General features: G+C 41.5%; 1 protein-coding gene across 7 annotated transcripts in view; it reads left to right on the forward strand.

Annotated features, from left to right (window-relative positions):
* The window catches only part of LOC117329882 (protocadherin beta-2-like), an 89,482-nt gene that overhangs the window by 59,028 nt on the left and 15,834 nt on the right, over positions 1-14,620 (forward strand). For 3 of the 7 annotated variants that reach the window (XM_033888090.1, XM_033888087.1, XM_033888089.1), the window contains exon 2: positions 610-3,487. In XM_033888090.1, coding sequence (XP_033743981.1) covers positions 821-3,487 — 2,667 coding nt within the window. In that variant the 5' untranslated portion in view covers positions 610-820. The other 4 variants (XM_033888086.1, XM_033888091.1, XM_033888088.1 and 1 more) reach the window with 3 other exon arrangements.

Raw genomic sequence — 14,620 nt, forward strand, 5'->3', positions numbered from 1 at the left:
TACCCTGAATCGTGGTATAAATTGTAGCACCTCCCCTAACGAAGTAAAATTTAATTCGGATCTCCCTACCATAACATTGGTGTTGTTTGGTGAATAGAACACTAACAGTGACATTTCTGAAGGATTACTGGTGACTGAACCTAACATAAAATCCCCGCAGCGATCATAACACGGTAATAGAAAGGGGATTTGTACCTGCTAGAACGTATCTGTGACACTCACTGTAGCTTCTGATTGGCCCAGACAGATAAAGGGGTGGAGACTAACTCGCGGTAGCTTGCGACGGCAAGGATGTACGGCGATACACACAGATACACGCGGTACAGCGCTGTGTAGTGTGGTACTGCTATTTACACTAGGTAACGAAAAAAACTTTAATTTGACAGTAAACTCAACAGTGCTGACCACACAAACAGGACATAATGACTACAACTACATCCTATTTGTGTGGTCATTTACGTGAAATATTTCGGCATTATTCTATAACATTGACAAAGACTTTACAAGTAACTGTTAACTTTCAACTCTCGGCTTGTAATAACATTGACGAGGATTTAATACTCATAGCCAATAGTGTGTACAAATATTGATATAATATTACATTTACAGGGCCATGTGGTGATCTCAGCTGGGCGGAATACTATAGAACGGACATGAAATGACTACTGAGATTCTACGGCCACCGAGGTGGATGAGGATCGCTAACCAGCCTTGCATGGTGTCGGATTAATCCCCAATTACCACGAGCGCTATGGCACAGTTCGCAAGTGCATGTGGGCTGCTTTAAAACATTTGATTGAATAGGACCTCCACAGACAGGATGGATGGTCTAGCGGGCGTGGTTCTGGCCCTGCTCCTGGGGATGTGTGTGTGTACTGACATCGTATACCGAGTAACGGAGGAACAGTCGGGCGGTATGTTTATAGGAAATGTGGCACTGGATTCGAATCTTAATTTAAACCTGAGCGAAAGTGATTATAGAACATTGCGATATAGTGTTCTGGCTAGTACGACAGATAACGACCACCAGTATTTTACTATTAACCAGACAACAGGAAACCTGTACACTTCGTCCCTACTGGATCGGGAGGTCATCTGTCCATACACTGACCAGTGTAAACTGGACATTGAAATAACGGCCCAGTCAGCGATAACTAGCTACTTCAAAAAATTAACCATTATTGTATACATTGATGACGTGAATGATCATTATCCTGTGTTTCTAAAGACCTCACAATCTCTAACGATACCAGAGTCGGTACTTCCGGGAACCTCCTTTACTGTAGATGGTGCTAAGGATGCCGATCGTAGCACCAACTATGGTATACAGAGCTATATATTATATCCTCAGGATTTACCATTTTCTGTAAATTTTGTTAAAAATTTGGACGGTACGTCTGTTGTCCGAATCATAGTCGATGGTACGCTTGACAGAGAATCTCGTGATCTTTATGAATTGACGCTTGTTGCCAAAGATGGCGGTGTTCCACCAAAAACGGCAGATCTCTCAGTGGACGTGCACGTGACTGATGTCAATGACAACGCCCCCGTGCTAAGCCGGAAGACGTATAACGAAACCGTCCGAGAAGACATGCCAGTGGGCAGTACATTACTGACTTTGTCGGCGACTGACCTCGACTCCGGACGTAATGGGGAGGTCAGGTACGGAATCAGCCCTCATCAGACAGAGACAATTAAAAATTTGTTTTTTATCAATGCAACATCTGGTGAATTAATTTTAATAAACCCCTTGACCTATGTCCGTGGGAACTCATATAAGATCATCGTAGAGGTCAGTGACCGAGGTCAACAGCCGATGACCACACAGACCTACGTCATTGTCACTGTGCTTGATTCCGGAAATAACCCACCGGAAATTATCCTCGGACTACTGACGAATGGTGTGGCAAAAATTTCCGAGTACGCACCGTTCGGAACAACTGTGGCGCACGTGGCAGTAGTAGATCAGGACTCTGGACATAATGGTATTGTAATGTGTAGTTTAGATAGTACAATATTCGAGTTACAGGTACTCGACATAAACGAGTACAGGGTTCTCGTGTCGCAGGCCCTTGACCGTGAACGTCTCGCAAGGCACAGCGTCACGGTTTCGTGTCAAGATAGCGGTACACCCATGCTCGTATCTAACGCCAATTTCTTTGTGGAGGTTCTTGACGTCAATGACAATGCGCCAATATTCCACATGCAGACCTACTCTGCCAGTATAGACGAAAATAACAAAATTGGTAAGGAAATCTTACAAGTTACTGCTACAGATTACGACGAAGGTCAAAACGCCGAGGTCAAATACCGCTTGTTACATTCGAATGATACTGTGATTCAGGTTGATGCGCACACAGGTATTATTCGTGCCAACGCCGTTTTCGATCGCGAGCGGATGTCGTCGTTCATGTTCAAAGTGCTCGCCATCGACGGAGGAAGTCCCCCAAAGTCTGGGACAACGACGGTCTCTGTCACTGTTCAGGATGTTAATGACGAAAAGCCACAATTCCTAGAGAATTTGTTTATATTTAAGCGAAAAGAGAATCGTCAGGCTGGGACGATAGTTGGAAGGTTGATGGCTATGGACGACGACGAGGGAGACAGCGGGAGGGTTGTATTCTCGCTGGCAGAGGAGTCGCCTATTTTCAGCACACTTCCATTTGTTGTGTACTCGGACGGTATAATAAAAACAACGTCGGAACTAGATCGCGAGAGAAAGAAATTCTACGACTTTAAAGTGATGGCGTCCGACCTCGGTCGTCCAACTTTAAGTAGCACAGCTAATGTGAAAATATTTATCGAGGATGAAAATGACAACAGTCCTAACATCATATTCCCTAGTTATACCAACAATACAATAGTGATATCGGTGGGAACTCCACCCGGAAGTGTTATTGGCACTGTGCGTGCGCAGGACCCGGATGAAGGGTTGAACGGAGAAGTGTCTTATAGTTTCGATGGTGATAATCAAACATCATATTTCAGAATATTTTCTGAAACTGGGGATGTCATTTTACAGAAAAGTGTTGAATTATTCGCCGGAAGTGTATTTTCTCTAAACATAATCGCCACAGATCAAGGAGACCCCCCACGAAGCTCTCGACAGACGATGAAAATTATCATCGGAACAACGCTAGGTTCCAACAAAAACATCAATATTATCATCGTTGTTTCTTTGGTGGGAGTAACGTTAGTGCTGTCTACAGGAATAATTTTAGTAATCTGTATTATAAGAAGAATTGACACCAATAAAGAGAGGTCAAGAAAACCCACTTCTGACACCATCACGTCCAACGGCCTGGCCGGGGTCCCAAATAACACATACGGGACCCTCAATAAACCGGTGGCGGAAGTGATATCTGAACTGGAACGGAAGCGGAAGGAAGTTACTTTTGCTTTCAGTCCTGACCAACAAATACCCTCTGATGAAACGTATTATGAAGACAAGGGTCATAAATCAGTTGGGAAGCAAGTTTCCTATGGGGTGAGTGTTTCTTCACATTTACCAGTTTTTGATGAGCTTTTCTGTTCAATTTAAGTATTTTTTTCTCTGTGGTAATCCCTTTTACTTCTTTAATGGTTTGTGACGTTTTTCGTGCTTTCAAATTACAGTGTGCCATTTTAAGTGTAACTTCAGTTAAATTGCAAAACATGGAAATGCTATTCTTATTGGCTATGCTATTAAAGTGTCACATGACAAGTCTTATGCAGTCACTTCCGATCCCACTAGCGTCACGTGACACACTCTCAAAGGACATGTTTTAACCAGGCATTACATAATGCGACTTCAAATATGCATTTAATTACGATTTCAAAAAGTAGTCAATTTAATTCATTCTTGTGAAGTTAACATGAAGGCAGAATGGCTAATGTCAAATTTCTTCAAATCTCTTTCGACAAAAACTACGAATTATTTTCTCCGTAATAAGAATAATTTTAATATGCCGAATTTAAGAACCGGGGTAATTACCCCTCGCGAAATTCTGTCAAAATTGTATCGTAATTATGTGTTTGAACAAAAAGAATTAAAAAACCCAGACAAAACACAATAGCATTCGTATTGTGAATATCTAAAAAAAATATTCATGAAAAAATGGAAAATGTGACTGTTATTTCTGTACTCTTACCGATTCCGTGTTATTTGATATCACAACGTGCAGATAAAATTCGATAGTATGAAGAATCTCTCGCCAATAATGGAAAGTTTAGAACCAGCTTGGCGTCCAATTGCATCACATGGTTGTTTGTGTGTGCTGTTAAACGTTTAGGTTTGGCAATCCACCTCTGATCAACGGGTTAAGATATGAGACAAGATAGATATACAACTCGCTGTTGTATACAGAGTTTTAGAGACCTATAAAACGTTTGGACCTCGGGGTAAAGCGGTTTTCGTATAATATTGTGACATAGGATTTCGTTAGCGAGTGTATCGCAAATGTCAGTGATCGGAATGGAAGCGAGCGCTGTTATCGAATATTATGGCACTTGACGAAATGTTCTGATAAAGATCTTCACCAGCTAACTCGACCGAAACGGTATTATGTCTTTAGTCTAATCTGCCATCTTGGACTTTTTATGAAGCATGTGAATTTGAATACAAGTGGTTTCCATAGGCGGTTTGTCAAACAGAAATCGAGGTGGATTATTTACATGTAACTTGTGGTTTTGATTTATCTGTTTAGGGGAGGAGAATACTTGGTCCTCTGGGGATAGTGGTTTATTTACACGTGACTTTGCGCGTGTAGATCATATTCCAACAAACGCCCTCGTCCATCATACATCCTATCTTATATAAATGGGTCTAAATATCAAAAGCTAACAATTTTACCGATAAAATTGCCGAGGTCTTCGCCCTCGACATCAACACTATATAAACTTTCCGTGCTGTTTTCTCCAGTTCGCTATATTCATTAAAATGTTCTGTCCTTTCTTATCGTCCGTCTTTCGTCTATCAAGTTATACTGGGTTAAGTTATAAACGGATAAGATATCTCTCTACTCAGAGAGCCTACATTGGAGTTCCACACAATAATATTGTTACAACACAGCTTTGCCACTTTGAGACAATGATCAGTCGATTGTCGGAGAACAGTGTTTTGTTGTTTTATTACACTGCTGACTCCGATATAATGTTTCTGAATCGTTTTCCCGGGACGATAGAAACACACGCGACCTTCAGTCTGGTAATTACATATAAAGTGTAACGGACATCTCTAAAAATAATTCAAACTTCTCGGAAAGGTGTTGGTTTCAATTACCGCCCCGTAGAGATACCATTATTAAACCGATTTATGTATAAAAGTAGTGAAACTGACACTACAAATCGGAAACAGAAATGTATTACTTAATTTGACAGCATCCTGTTTGACGTAATATTCTCGTGTGTATTTCAAATAATGGCCGAGAAGTGATATTTGGTGTGATATATACGTGTCTATCCGTATGTCATACATCTGAACATAGCTGGGCGATATACTGATGGGTAAATGTCATTCTTCTGTGTATGTTAGGACGATAGAGTTTCTCGATATGCCTGCCACACGAACATTTCGTATGTAATTCTGTCAGATTTACTGTGCATTCAACATTTTTATAACTCTTTTAAGAATTTTGTTGCCAAGAATTTTTCTTTTAAATCTTGATTTGAATTAAAATTCGCTATACACTTCGTGTTATGTACCTAAATGTGGGTTCTTATAGTTTCCCCTTTCATTTCCATAACTTTAATGCTGATTTGTTTGTTGGTAATCGATTGCTGGTGGTTTTTTTTGTTTATTTGTTTCTTTTGTTTCTTTTGTTTTTTTTATTCAATTTTTTTTTTGGGGGGGGGGGGGGGGGGGGGGGGTTGTTGTTTTTTTGTTGGGTTTTTTTCCCATAAGAAGTTAACTATACTTTATATAGATAGGCTTTACTTTCACTTTGATGAAATATTTCAAAACAATTATCATCAGGAGAATATTATATTTACCATGTAGGTAGGAGTATAAAATTTCTGAAAATTAATGAATAATGATAGTAGCACGGTTGGAAATCAAGCAAAACATGTACCGGCATATTGGAGTTATCTGTTTGAAATATTGCTTCCGACATATGTAATTTTTAATCTGAAACCTCCCATGGGGTATCTGATAAATTCGAAACTGAACACCAACATTCCTTCTACATTTACACGAAGTCATGTACTTCAATTTCCAATGTTTGGAAGGATTGAACACAAAAGACATGCAAGATATTAGTACCTTTCAATGTAGATTGAGAGCTACATTTACTAAAGTAAAAATAAATTAAACTGCATCAAAAAGCTGTTTCGTCCTTCTAAGACTCGTCAGTGATCCTAATTTGCTAAAATGTTAAAACTGGTAGTTTAAACATGGACAGGAGAATTTTTTGTTCCAGCAATTCCGCGCTCAAATTTCCCCAATAACTTCCCGGCGTGATAAACTAGCCTGGCTCGGGTTTCCTCTGTACTGCTGTATTGAGTATGATTCTCTTGACCATGTCGCCCATATTTCCCCGACCAATCAGTACTTTATGACGGCCCCTGACGTCCCTGGTATACATCGTATACCAGATATTACCGATATTTGGTTCGTGTAATATCTGGCTTGACAAAGGGCACGCCCATCTGATTTGAATCAAATATATGTTTGGCTTTCACGGACTGTAAACTGTTCGTGTGGTGAAAATACCCCCGAAATGACGAATTAAACAATTAACAGCAGTTTCCTGTACTTTCATCCACATTTTCCTCTCCACGATGATATAATTATCACAATTAGCTTTTCTAAAGTTTAAATAATTATTTTTAAAATTGAAATGCCTTGTGAACAGACGTGCTAATATATATCACATTACTCAATCCTGGATTTTGATAAAAACATAGAGTTTTCGTACTCACCCTCTGCAGTAAAGCTTTAAGAACTTTTTTACACGAGTGGTTAAGTATTACATGTACAGCGAAGCAATATTTACATCAAGGGTCGACAACTCGCTGTGTTAATTAGTACTCAAGTGTAAAATGGGCGTCTCGAGTGAATATGATAACACATACAGCCGAAGGAGGGGGTTGTCTCGCACGAGGAATCGCCATTATCGACACTCAAGTACGCACGCGCGGTTATAAACCGATCCAAGTGTCAGCAACGCTTGTGTCAACAACCCACGGGCGAATGCGCCCCACGGTTTCTGGGCAATGGTTCGAAACTAAAACAAATCTGGTTGAATGCATACGGCTAATGGCTTTGACACAAGTAGAAGTATCATTATCGGTAAAGTGCAAAACTAGCTTATTTATAAAGTATAATCAACTTATTCTCGTACCCCGACCCCGAGATTTCGTCTTCAGCAAGTGGCGCCCAAAAACCAACCCGGCGCTTGGGGCCATTTCTTCCAGTGCCCACGGTAGGAGAATGACCATCGGCGATATGTAATGCATAAAACCTGGTGCACGTGCGTCAGTGTTGATTGTCATGTGTTCTGGTAAATCTTGTCAAATTCTAATTGAAACTGCTGGGTGACAGGATTCGCTCTTAATGTATTTAGCCGCCCAGTCTTACCTAAAACACACAGAGGCCCGCGTTTAATATATTTCTCAGTACTTTATCATGATCGCGAGATTTATATTCCCTTTAAAAACCGATATAAATCACGGAGATAGAGAAGGTTCAATCCGATTAAACCACCGTGAAGGAAAACCTGCCATTCCGCCGTCTGTCGCCGGAACCTGTGACGGATTTCTCTCGAGCAGCCCTGCTAAGCCCGGGAAAATTTGATTAATTTCGGCAGAACCTGAAATATTTCAAACTATCTAGGTTACTTTGAAGTACATGCCAAGCGTGAACTCGATATGGTTGTAACCAATTGACGATCCGACATTAAGGAACGGTTTTTGTAAACCTGGATTATTAATTTTTAGTTTAAAAAGGCGTCGGGTCTACAACATGTATGTGTAAATTTTAAATACATTTGTCGTGAAGAAAAGGACCAGATGTTGTCTATGTAGTACAGAAAAAACAGTAAATATCTTTCATAGGCTCAAAATAGCACACGGTTTGTAGATTTACTTTCAGAGATTTTTTGTTATCATTATTATTTTGAAAACGGTGCTCCGACCTTTTTGTTTTTCTTAAACGTTATTTATTTCACAACAGTCATGAAACAGGTTAGAAAAAATATATCAATCAATGTTGCTAGCCCTTGTGGATGAACCGGAGAACCCTGCAGGGAAACCCACTAGGTCAGGCATGTGATCTGTTACCTATCCACGTGCGATCGGGGTTGCGAACTCCTGGTGAAAACTCATCCGGAACTCCTCAGTTTTCTTTTTAAAATATAGTCAACCCGAGGATCATCCGAATGGGTGAAAACTAGGTCCCCAAACCACCTTGGATTATGCTTCCAGGATATAAAATATGTTACGCTACTACAATTGCGGGTCACGTGGAATCTCGACTGAACTTCCCGCTTTAGGATGGAAATCACTCATGGTTCACGTGTTATGATTGTAGCTAATTTATAACTTCAAAGAATTCACAAAAATACACAGAACTTACAAGTTTATCTAATATAACAGGGATTGCTTCGTCCCCTAATATCTAACAGCCATATTGTTGTGTGGCGCGTTCGTGTAATTCCCAGTTTCCGTCTGCGATTAAATTTAATGCTTATGTTTTTATTTCATGTATTAACGACCCTAATGTTTATATTTGGATTGATACTTATATACGTATGTCTACAGAGTTGAACTGATACACAACATGTGTGTTTCCATGGATGTCAATAAATCATAATTTATTGTATAGATGTTCGTTTCATCACTTCACGAGGCTGGGGATGTAGCATTTCCTCAGATTTTCGGCATTTTAAAGATCGCATGAATTGTAATAGATTGCATAATATAGCCGAGAGAGCCGGAACGTAAGGAGTAATGAAAATGAATGGAATATATTAGACAAGATTAGATAACTAGGTTCGCCTTGTCTTTTTTGGTTTCTGAGCATGCATTTCGCAATAAAAACATAACGAAAATGAATGTAATATGTTGGGAACCTTTTAAATAATGATTGTATACATGCCTTCTCAGGTCACGTGTTTTAGAAAACTTTGTTGAGCTTTATCTTCGTTTTGTAATGATTTGGTATCTTCTAACTACAAAATGTCTTTGAAAAATACAAAAAAAAAAAAAAAAAAAAATCAGACAAATAGATTTCTACAACAGCACCGAATTCCAAATATTAGAAATACAGAAATACACAATTGCAAATATATTCAAACTGTCAGAAGCATACGTTGTACACTTTCAGTTCGTTACTGCGAATATTTTGTAATTAAACAGAGAAAGATTTCAACTAAAGCCACTCTACAAATTCTTTTACATTCTTAAAAGAATTTGTAGAGCTCGCATTTAAAAGATTATCTTATACTTCTGTATATGTAAGGCCCGAATATAGCGACGTGTTGTCTTGATACATACAGTCCGGAAAAACAAGACCATATCGAATATCAATACTACGTCAGGTAATCTCCTTATTTTTCTGATATCAGAAAATTTGTCTCGCAATTTCAAATTAAAATGATAAATAATACTGCATGTACTAATTAATTAATGGAATAATAGGGATTTCAGTTTCCTCTCACACAGAAAAAAACACCCTTTCCATTAAGGCCCATTTATAACTGTTGATTATAAGAAAGTTAAAAATGGAGTTAATTACACGGAATTAATCTTCAGACAAATGTAAAAATCGGAATAGCAATACATTCATTTTCTTCTAGAGTTACATAACACGGCCCTTCGCTCTGCTCATTTTTTCATCTGTAATTCAAATCCATATTTGACGAGATGCGCATGCGCAGTCCAACTGTACCAGGGTATTTGGGACTCTGGGATAATCTAATAGATGGACGAAGAATTGACATATTATGGTTTAAATATTGGAAATAAAAGTCATGATACAACCACCACACACTCATGAAACATTCGCGTAAATGATATCTTGTGTGAACCGTATGTAGTATATATATAGGGGCCGCGGTGGCCGAGTGGTTAAGGTGTCCCGACACTTTATCACTAGCCCTCCACCTCTGGGTTACTAGTATGAAACCTACGTGGGACAGTTGCCAGGTACTGGCCGTAGGCCGGTGGTTTTTCTCCGGGTACTCCGGCTTTCCTCCACCTCCAAAACCTGGCACGTCCTTAAATGACCCTGGCTGTTAATAGGACGTTAAACACAAACAAACAAACAAGTATATATATACCTGAACATGACGAGTTACGTCCCCTTAACAGCTATCGACATTCACGTGGCCAATCTAATTGATAATGTACTGTAGTTCCGGACTTCTAATGTACTGTAGTCCCGGACCTCTAATGTAATATAGTCCCGGACCACTAATGTACTGTAGTCCCGGACCTCTAATGTACTGTAGTCCCGGACCTCTAATGTAATATAGTCCCGGGCCTCTAATGTACTGTAGTCCCGGACCTCTAATGTACTGTAGTCCCGGACCTCTAATGTACTGTAGTCCCGGACCTCTAATGTAATGTAGTCCCAGACCTCTAATGTACTGTAGTCCCGGACCTCTAATGTACTGTAGTCCCGGACCTCTAATGTACTGTAGTCCCGGACCTCTAATGTAATATATTCCCGGACCTCTAATGTAATATAGTCCCGGACCTCTAATGTACTGTAGTCCCGGACCTCTAATGTAACATAGTCCCGGACCTCTAATGTACTGTAGTCCCGGACCTCTAATGTACTGTAGTCCCGGACCTCTAATGTACTGTAGTCCTGGACCTCTAATGTAATATAGTCCCGGACTTCTAATGTACTGTAGTCCCGGACCTCTAATGTACTGTAGTCCCGGACCTCTAATGTACTGTAGTCCCGGACCTCTAATGTAATATAGTCCCGGGCCTCTAATGTACTGTAGTCCCGGACCTCTAATGTAATATAGTCCCGGACCTCTAAGGTAATGTAGTCCCGGACCTCTAATGTACTGTAGTCCCGGACCTCTAATGTAATATAGTCCCGGACCTCTAATGTACTGTAGTCCCGGACCTCTAATGTACTGTAGTCCCGGACCTCTAATGCATTGTAGTCACGGACCTCTAATGTACTGTAGTCCCGGGCCTCTATTGTAATATAGTCCCGGACCTCTAATGTACTGTAGTCCCGGACCTCTAATGTAATGTAGTCCCGGACCTCTAATGTAATATAGTCCCGGACCTCTAATGTACTGTAGTCCCGGACCTCTAATGCATTGTAGTCACGGACCTCTAATGTACTGTAGTCCCGGGCCTCTATTGTAATATAGTCCCGGACCTCTAATGTACTGTAGTCCCGGACCTCTAATGTAATATAGTCCCGGACCTCTAATGTACTGTAGTCCCGGACCTCTAATGTAATATAGTCCCGGACCTCTAATGTACTGTAGTCCCGGACCTCTAATGTAACATAGTCCCGGACCTCTAATGTACTGTAGTCCTTGACCTCTTATTTTATATAGTCCCGGACCTCTAATGTACTGTAGTCCTGGACCTCTAATGTAATATAGTCCCGGACCTCTAATGTACTGTAGTCCCGGACCTCTAATGTACTGTAGTCCCGGACCTCTAATGTAATATAGTCCCGGACCTCTAATGTACTGTAGTCCCGGACCTCTAATGTAATATAGTCCCGGACCTCTAATGTAATATAGTCCCGGACCTCTAATGTACTGTAGTCCCTGACCTCTAATGTACTGTAGTCCTGGACCTCTAATGTAATGTAGTCCCGGACCTCTAATGTACTGTAGTCCCGGACCTCTAATGTACTGTAGTCCCGAACCTCTAATGTACTGTAGTCCCGAACCTCTAATGTAATATAGTCCCAGACCTCTAATGTACTGTAGTCCCGGACCTCTAATGTACTGTAGTCCCGAACCTCTAATGTAATATAGTCCCAGACCTCTAATGTACTGTAGTCCCGGACCTCTAATGTACTGTAGTCCCGAACCTCTAATGTAATATAGTCCCAGACCTCTAATGTACTGTAGTCCCGGACCTCTAATGTACTGTAGTCCCGAACCTCTAATGTACTGTAGTCCCGGACCTCTAATGTACTGTAGTCCCGGACCTCTAATGTACTGTAGTCCCGGACCTCTAATGTAATGTAGTCCCGGACCTCTAATGTAATATAGTCCCGGACCTCTAATGTACTGTAGTCCCGGACCTCTAATGCATTGTAGTCACGGACCTCTAATGTACTGTAGTCCCGGGCCTCTATTGTAATATAGTCCCGGACCTCTAATGTACTGTAGTCCTGGACCTCTAATGTAATATAGTCCCGGACCTCTAATGTACTGTAGTCCCGGACCTCTAATGTACTGTAGTCCCGGACCTCTAATGTACTGTAGTCCCGGACCTCTAATGTACTGTAGTCCCGGACCTCTAATGTAATGTAGTCCCGGACCTCTAATGTAATATAGTCCCGGACCTCTAATGTACTGTAGTCCCGGACCTCTAATGCATTGTAGTCACGGACCTCTAATGTACTGTAGTCCCGGGCCTCTATTGTAATATAGTCCCGGACCTCTAATGTACTGTAGTCCCGGACCTCTAATGTAATATAGTCCCGGACCTCTAATGTACTGTAGTCCCGGACCTCTAATGTAATATAGTCCCGGACCTCTAATGTACTGTAGTCCCGGACCTCTAATGTAACATAGTCCCGGACCTCTAATGTAATGTAGTCCTTGACCTCTTATGTTATATAGTCCCGGACCTCTAATGTACTGTAGTCCTGGACCTCTAATGTAATATAGTCCCGGACCTCTAATGTACTGTAGTCCCGGACCTCTAATGTACTGTAGTCCCGGACCTCTAATGTAATATAGTCCCGGACCTCTAATGTACTGTAGTCCCGGACCTCTAATGTAATATAGTCCCGGACCTCTAATGTAATATAGTCCCGGACCTCTAATGTACTGTAGTCCCTGACCTCTAATGTACTGTAGTCCTGGACCTCTAATGTAATGTAGTCCCGGACCTCTAATGTACTGTAGTCCCGGACCTCTAATGTACTGTAGTCCCGAACCTCTAATGTACTGTAGTCCCGAACCTCTAATGTAATATAGTCCCAGACCTCTAATGTACTGTAGTCCCGGACCTCTAATGTACTGTAGTCCCGAACCTCTAATGTAATATAGTCCCAGACCTCTAATGTACTGTAGTCCCGGACCTCTAATGTACTGTAGTCCCGAACCTCTAATGTAATATAGTCCCAGACCTCTAATGTACTGTAGTCCCGGACCTCTAATGTACTGTAGTCCCGAACCTCTAATGTAATATAGTCCCGGACCTCTAATGTACTGTAGTCCTGGACCTCTAATGTAATATAGTCCCGGACCTCTAATGTACTGTAGTCCCGGACCTCTAATGTACTGTAGTCCCGGACCTCTAATGTACTGTAGTCCCGGACCTCTAATGTACTGTAGTCCCGGACCTCTAATGTACTGTAGTCCCGGGCCTCTAATGTACTGTAGTCCCGGACCTCTAATGTACTGTAGTCCCGGACCTCTAATGTACTGTAGTCCCGGACCTCTAATGTACTGTAGTCTCGGACCTCTTATGTACTGTAGTCCCGGACCTCTAATGTACTGTAGTCACGGACCTCTAATGTACTGTAGTCACGGACCTCTAATGTACTGTAGTCCCGGACCTCTATTGTAATATAGTCCCGGACCTCTATTGTAATATAGTCCCGGACCTCTAATGTACTGTAGTCCCGGACCTCTAATGTACTGTAGTCCCGGACCTCTAATGTAATATAGTCCCGGACCTCTATTGTAATATAGTCCCGGACCTCTAATGTACTGTAGTCCCGGACCTCTAATGTACTGTAGTCCCGGACCTCTAATGTAATATAGTCCCGGACCTCTATTGTAATATAGTCCCGGACCTCTAATGTACTGTAGTCCCGGACCTCTAATGGAATGTAGTCCCGGACCTCTAATGTAATGTAGTCCCAGACCTCTAATGTACTGTAGTCCCGGACCTCTAATGTAATATAGTTCCGGACCTCTATTGTAATATAGTCCCGGACCTCTAATGTACTGTAGTCCCGGACCTCTAATGTAATGTAGTCCCGGACCTCTAATGTAATATAGTCCCGGGCCTCTATTGTAATATAGTCCCGGACCTCTAATGTACTGTAGTCCCGGACCTCTAATGTACTGTAGTCCCGAACCTCTAATGTACTGTAGTCCCGGACCTCTAATGTACTGTAGTCCCGGACCTCTAATGTAATATAGTCCCGGACCTCTAATGTACTGTAGTCCCGGACCTCTAATGTAATGTAGTCCCGGACCTCTAATGTAATATAGTCCCGGACCTCTAATGTACTGTAGTCCCGGACCTCTAATGTACTGTAGTCCCGGACCTCTAATGTACTGTAGTCCCGGACCTCTAATGTAATGTAGTCCCGGGCCTCTAATGTACTGTAGTCCCGGACCTCTAATGTAATATAGTCCCGGACCTCTAATGTACTGTAGTCCCGGACCTCTAATGTACTGTAGTCCCGGACCTCTAATGTATTGTAGTCCCGGACCTCTAATGTAATACAGTCCCGGACCTCTAA

Source organism: Pecten maximus, chromosome 6, assembly GCF_902652985.1.
Source record: "Pecten maximus chromosome 6, xPecMax1.1, whole genome shotgun sequence".
Lineage (NCBI taxonomy): Eukaryota > Metazoa > Mollusca > Bivalvia > Pectinida > Pectinidae > Pecten > Pecten maximus.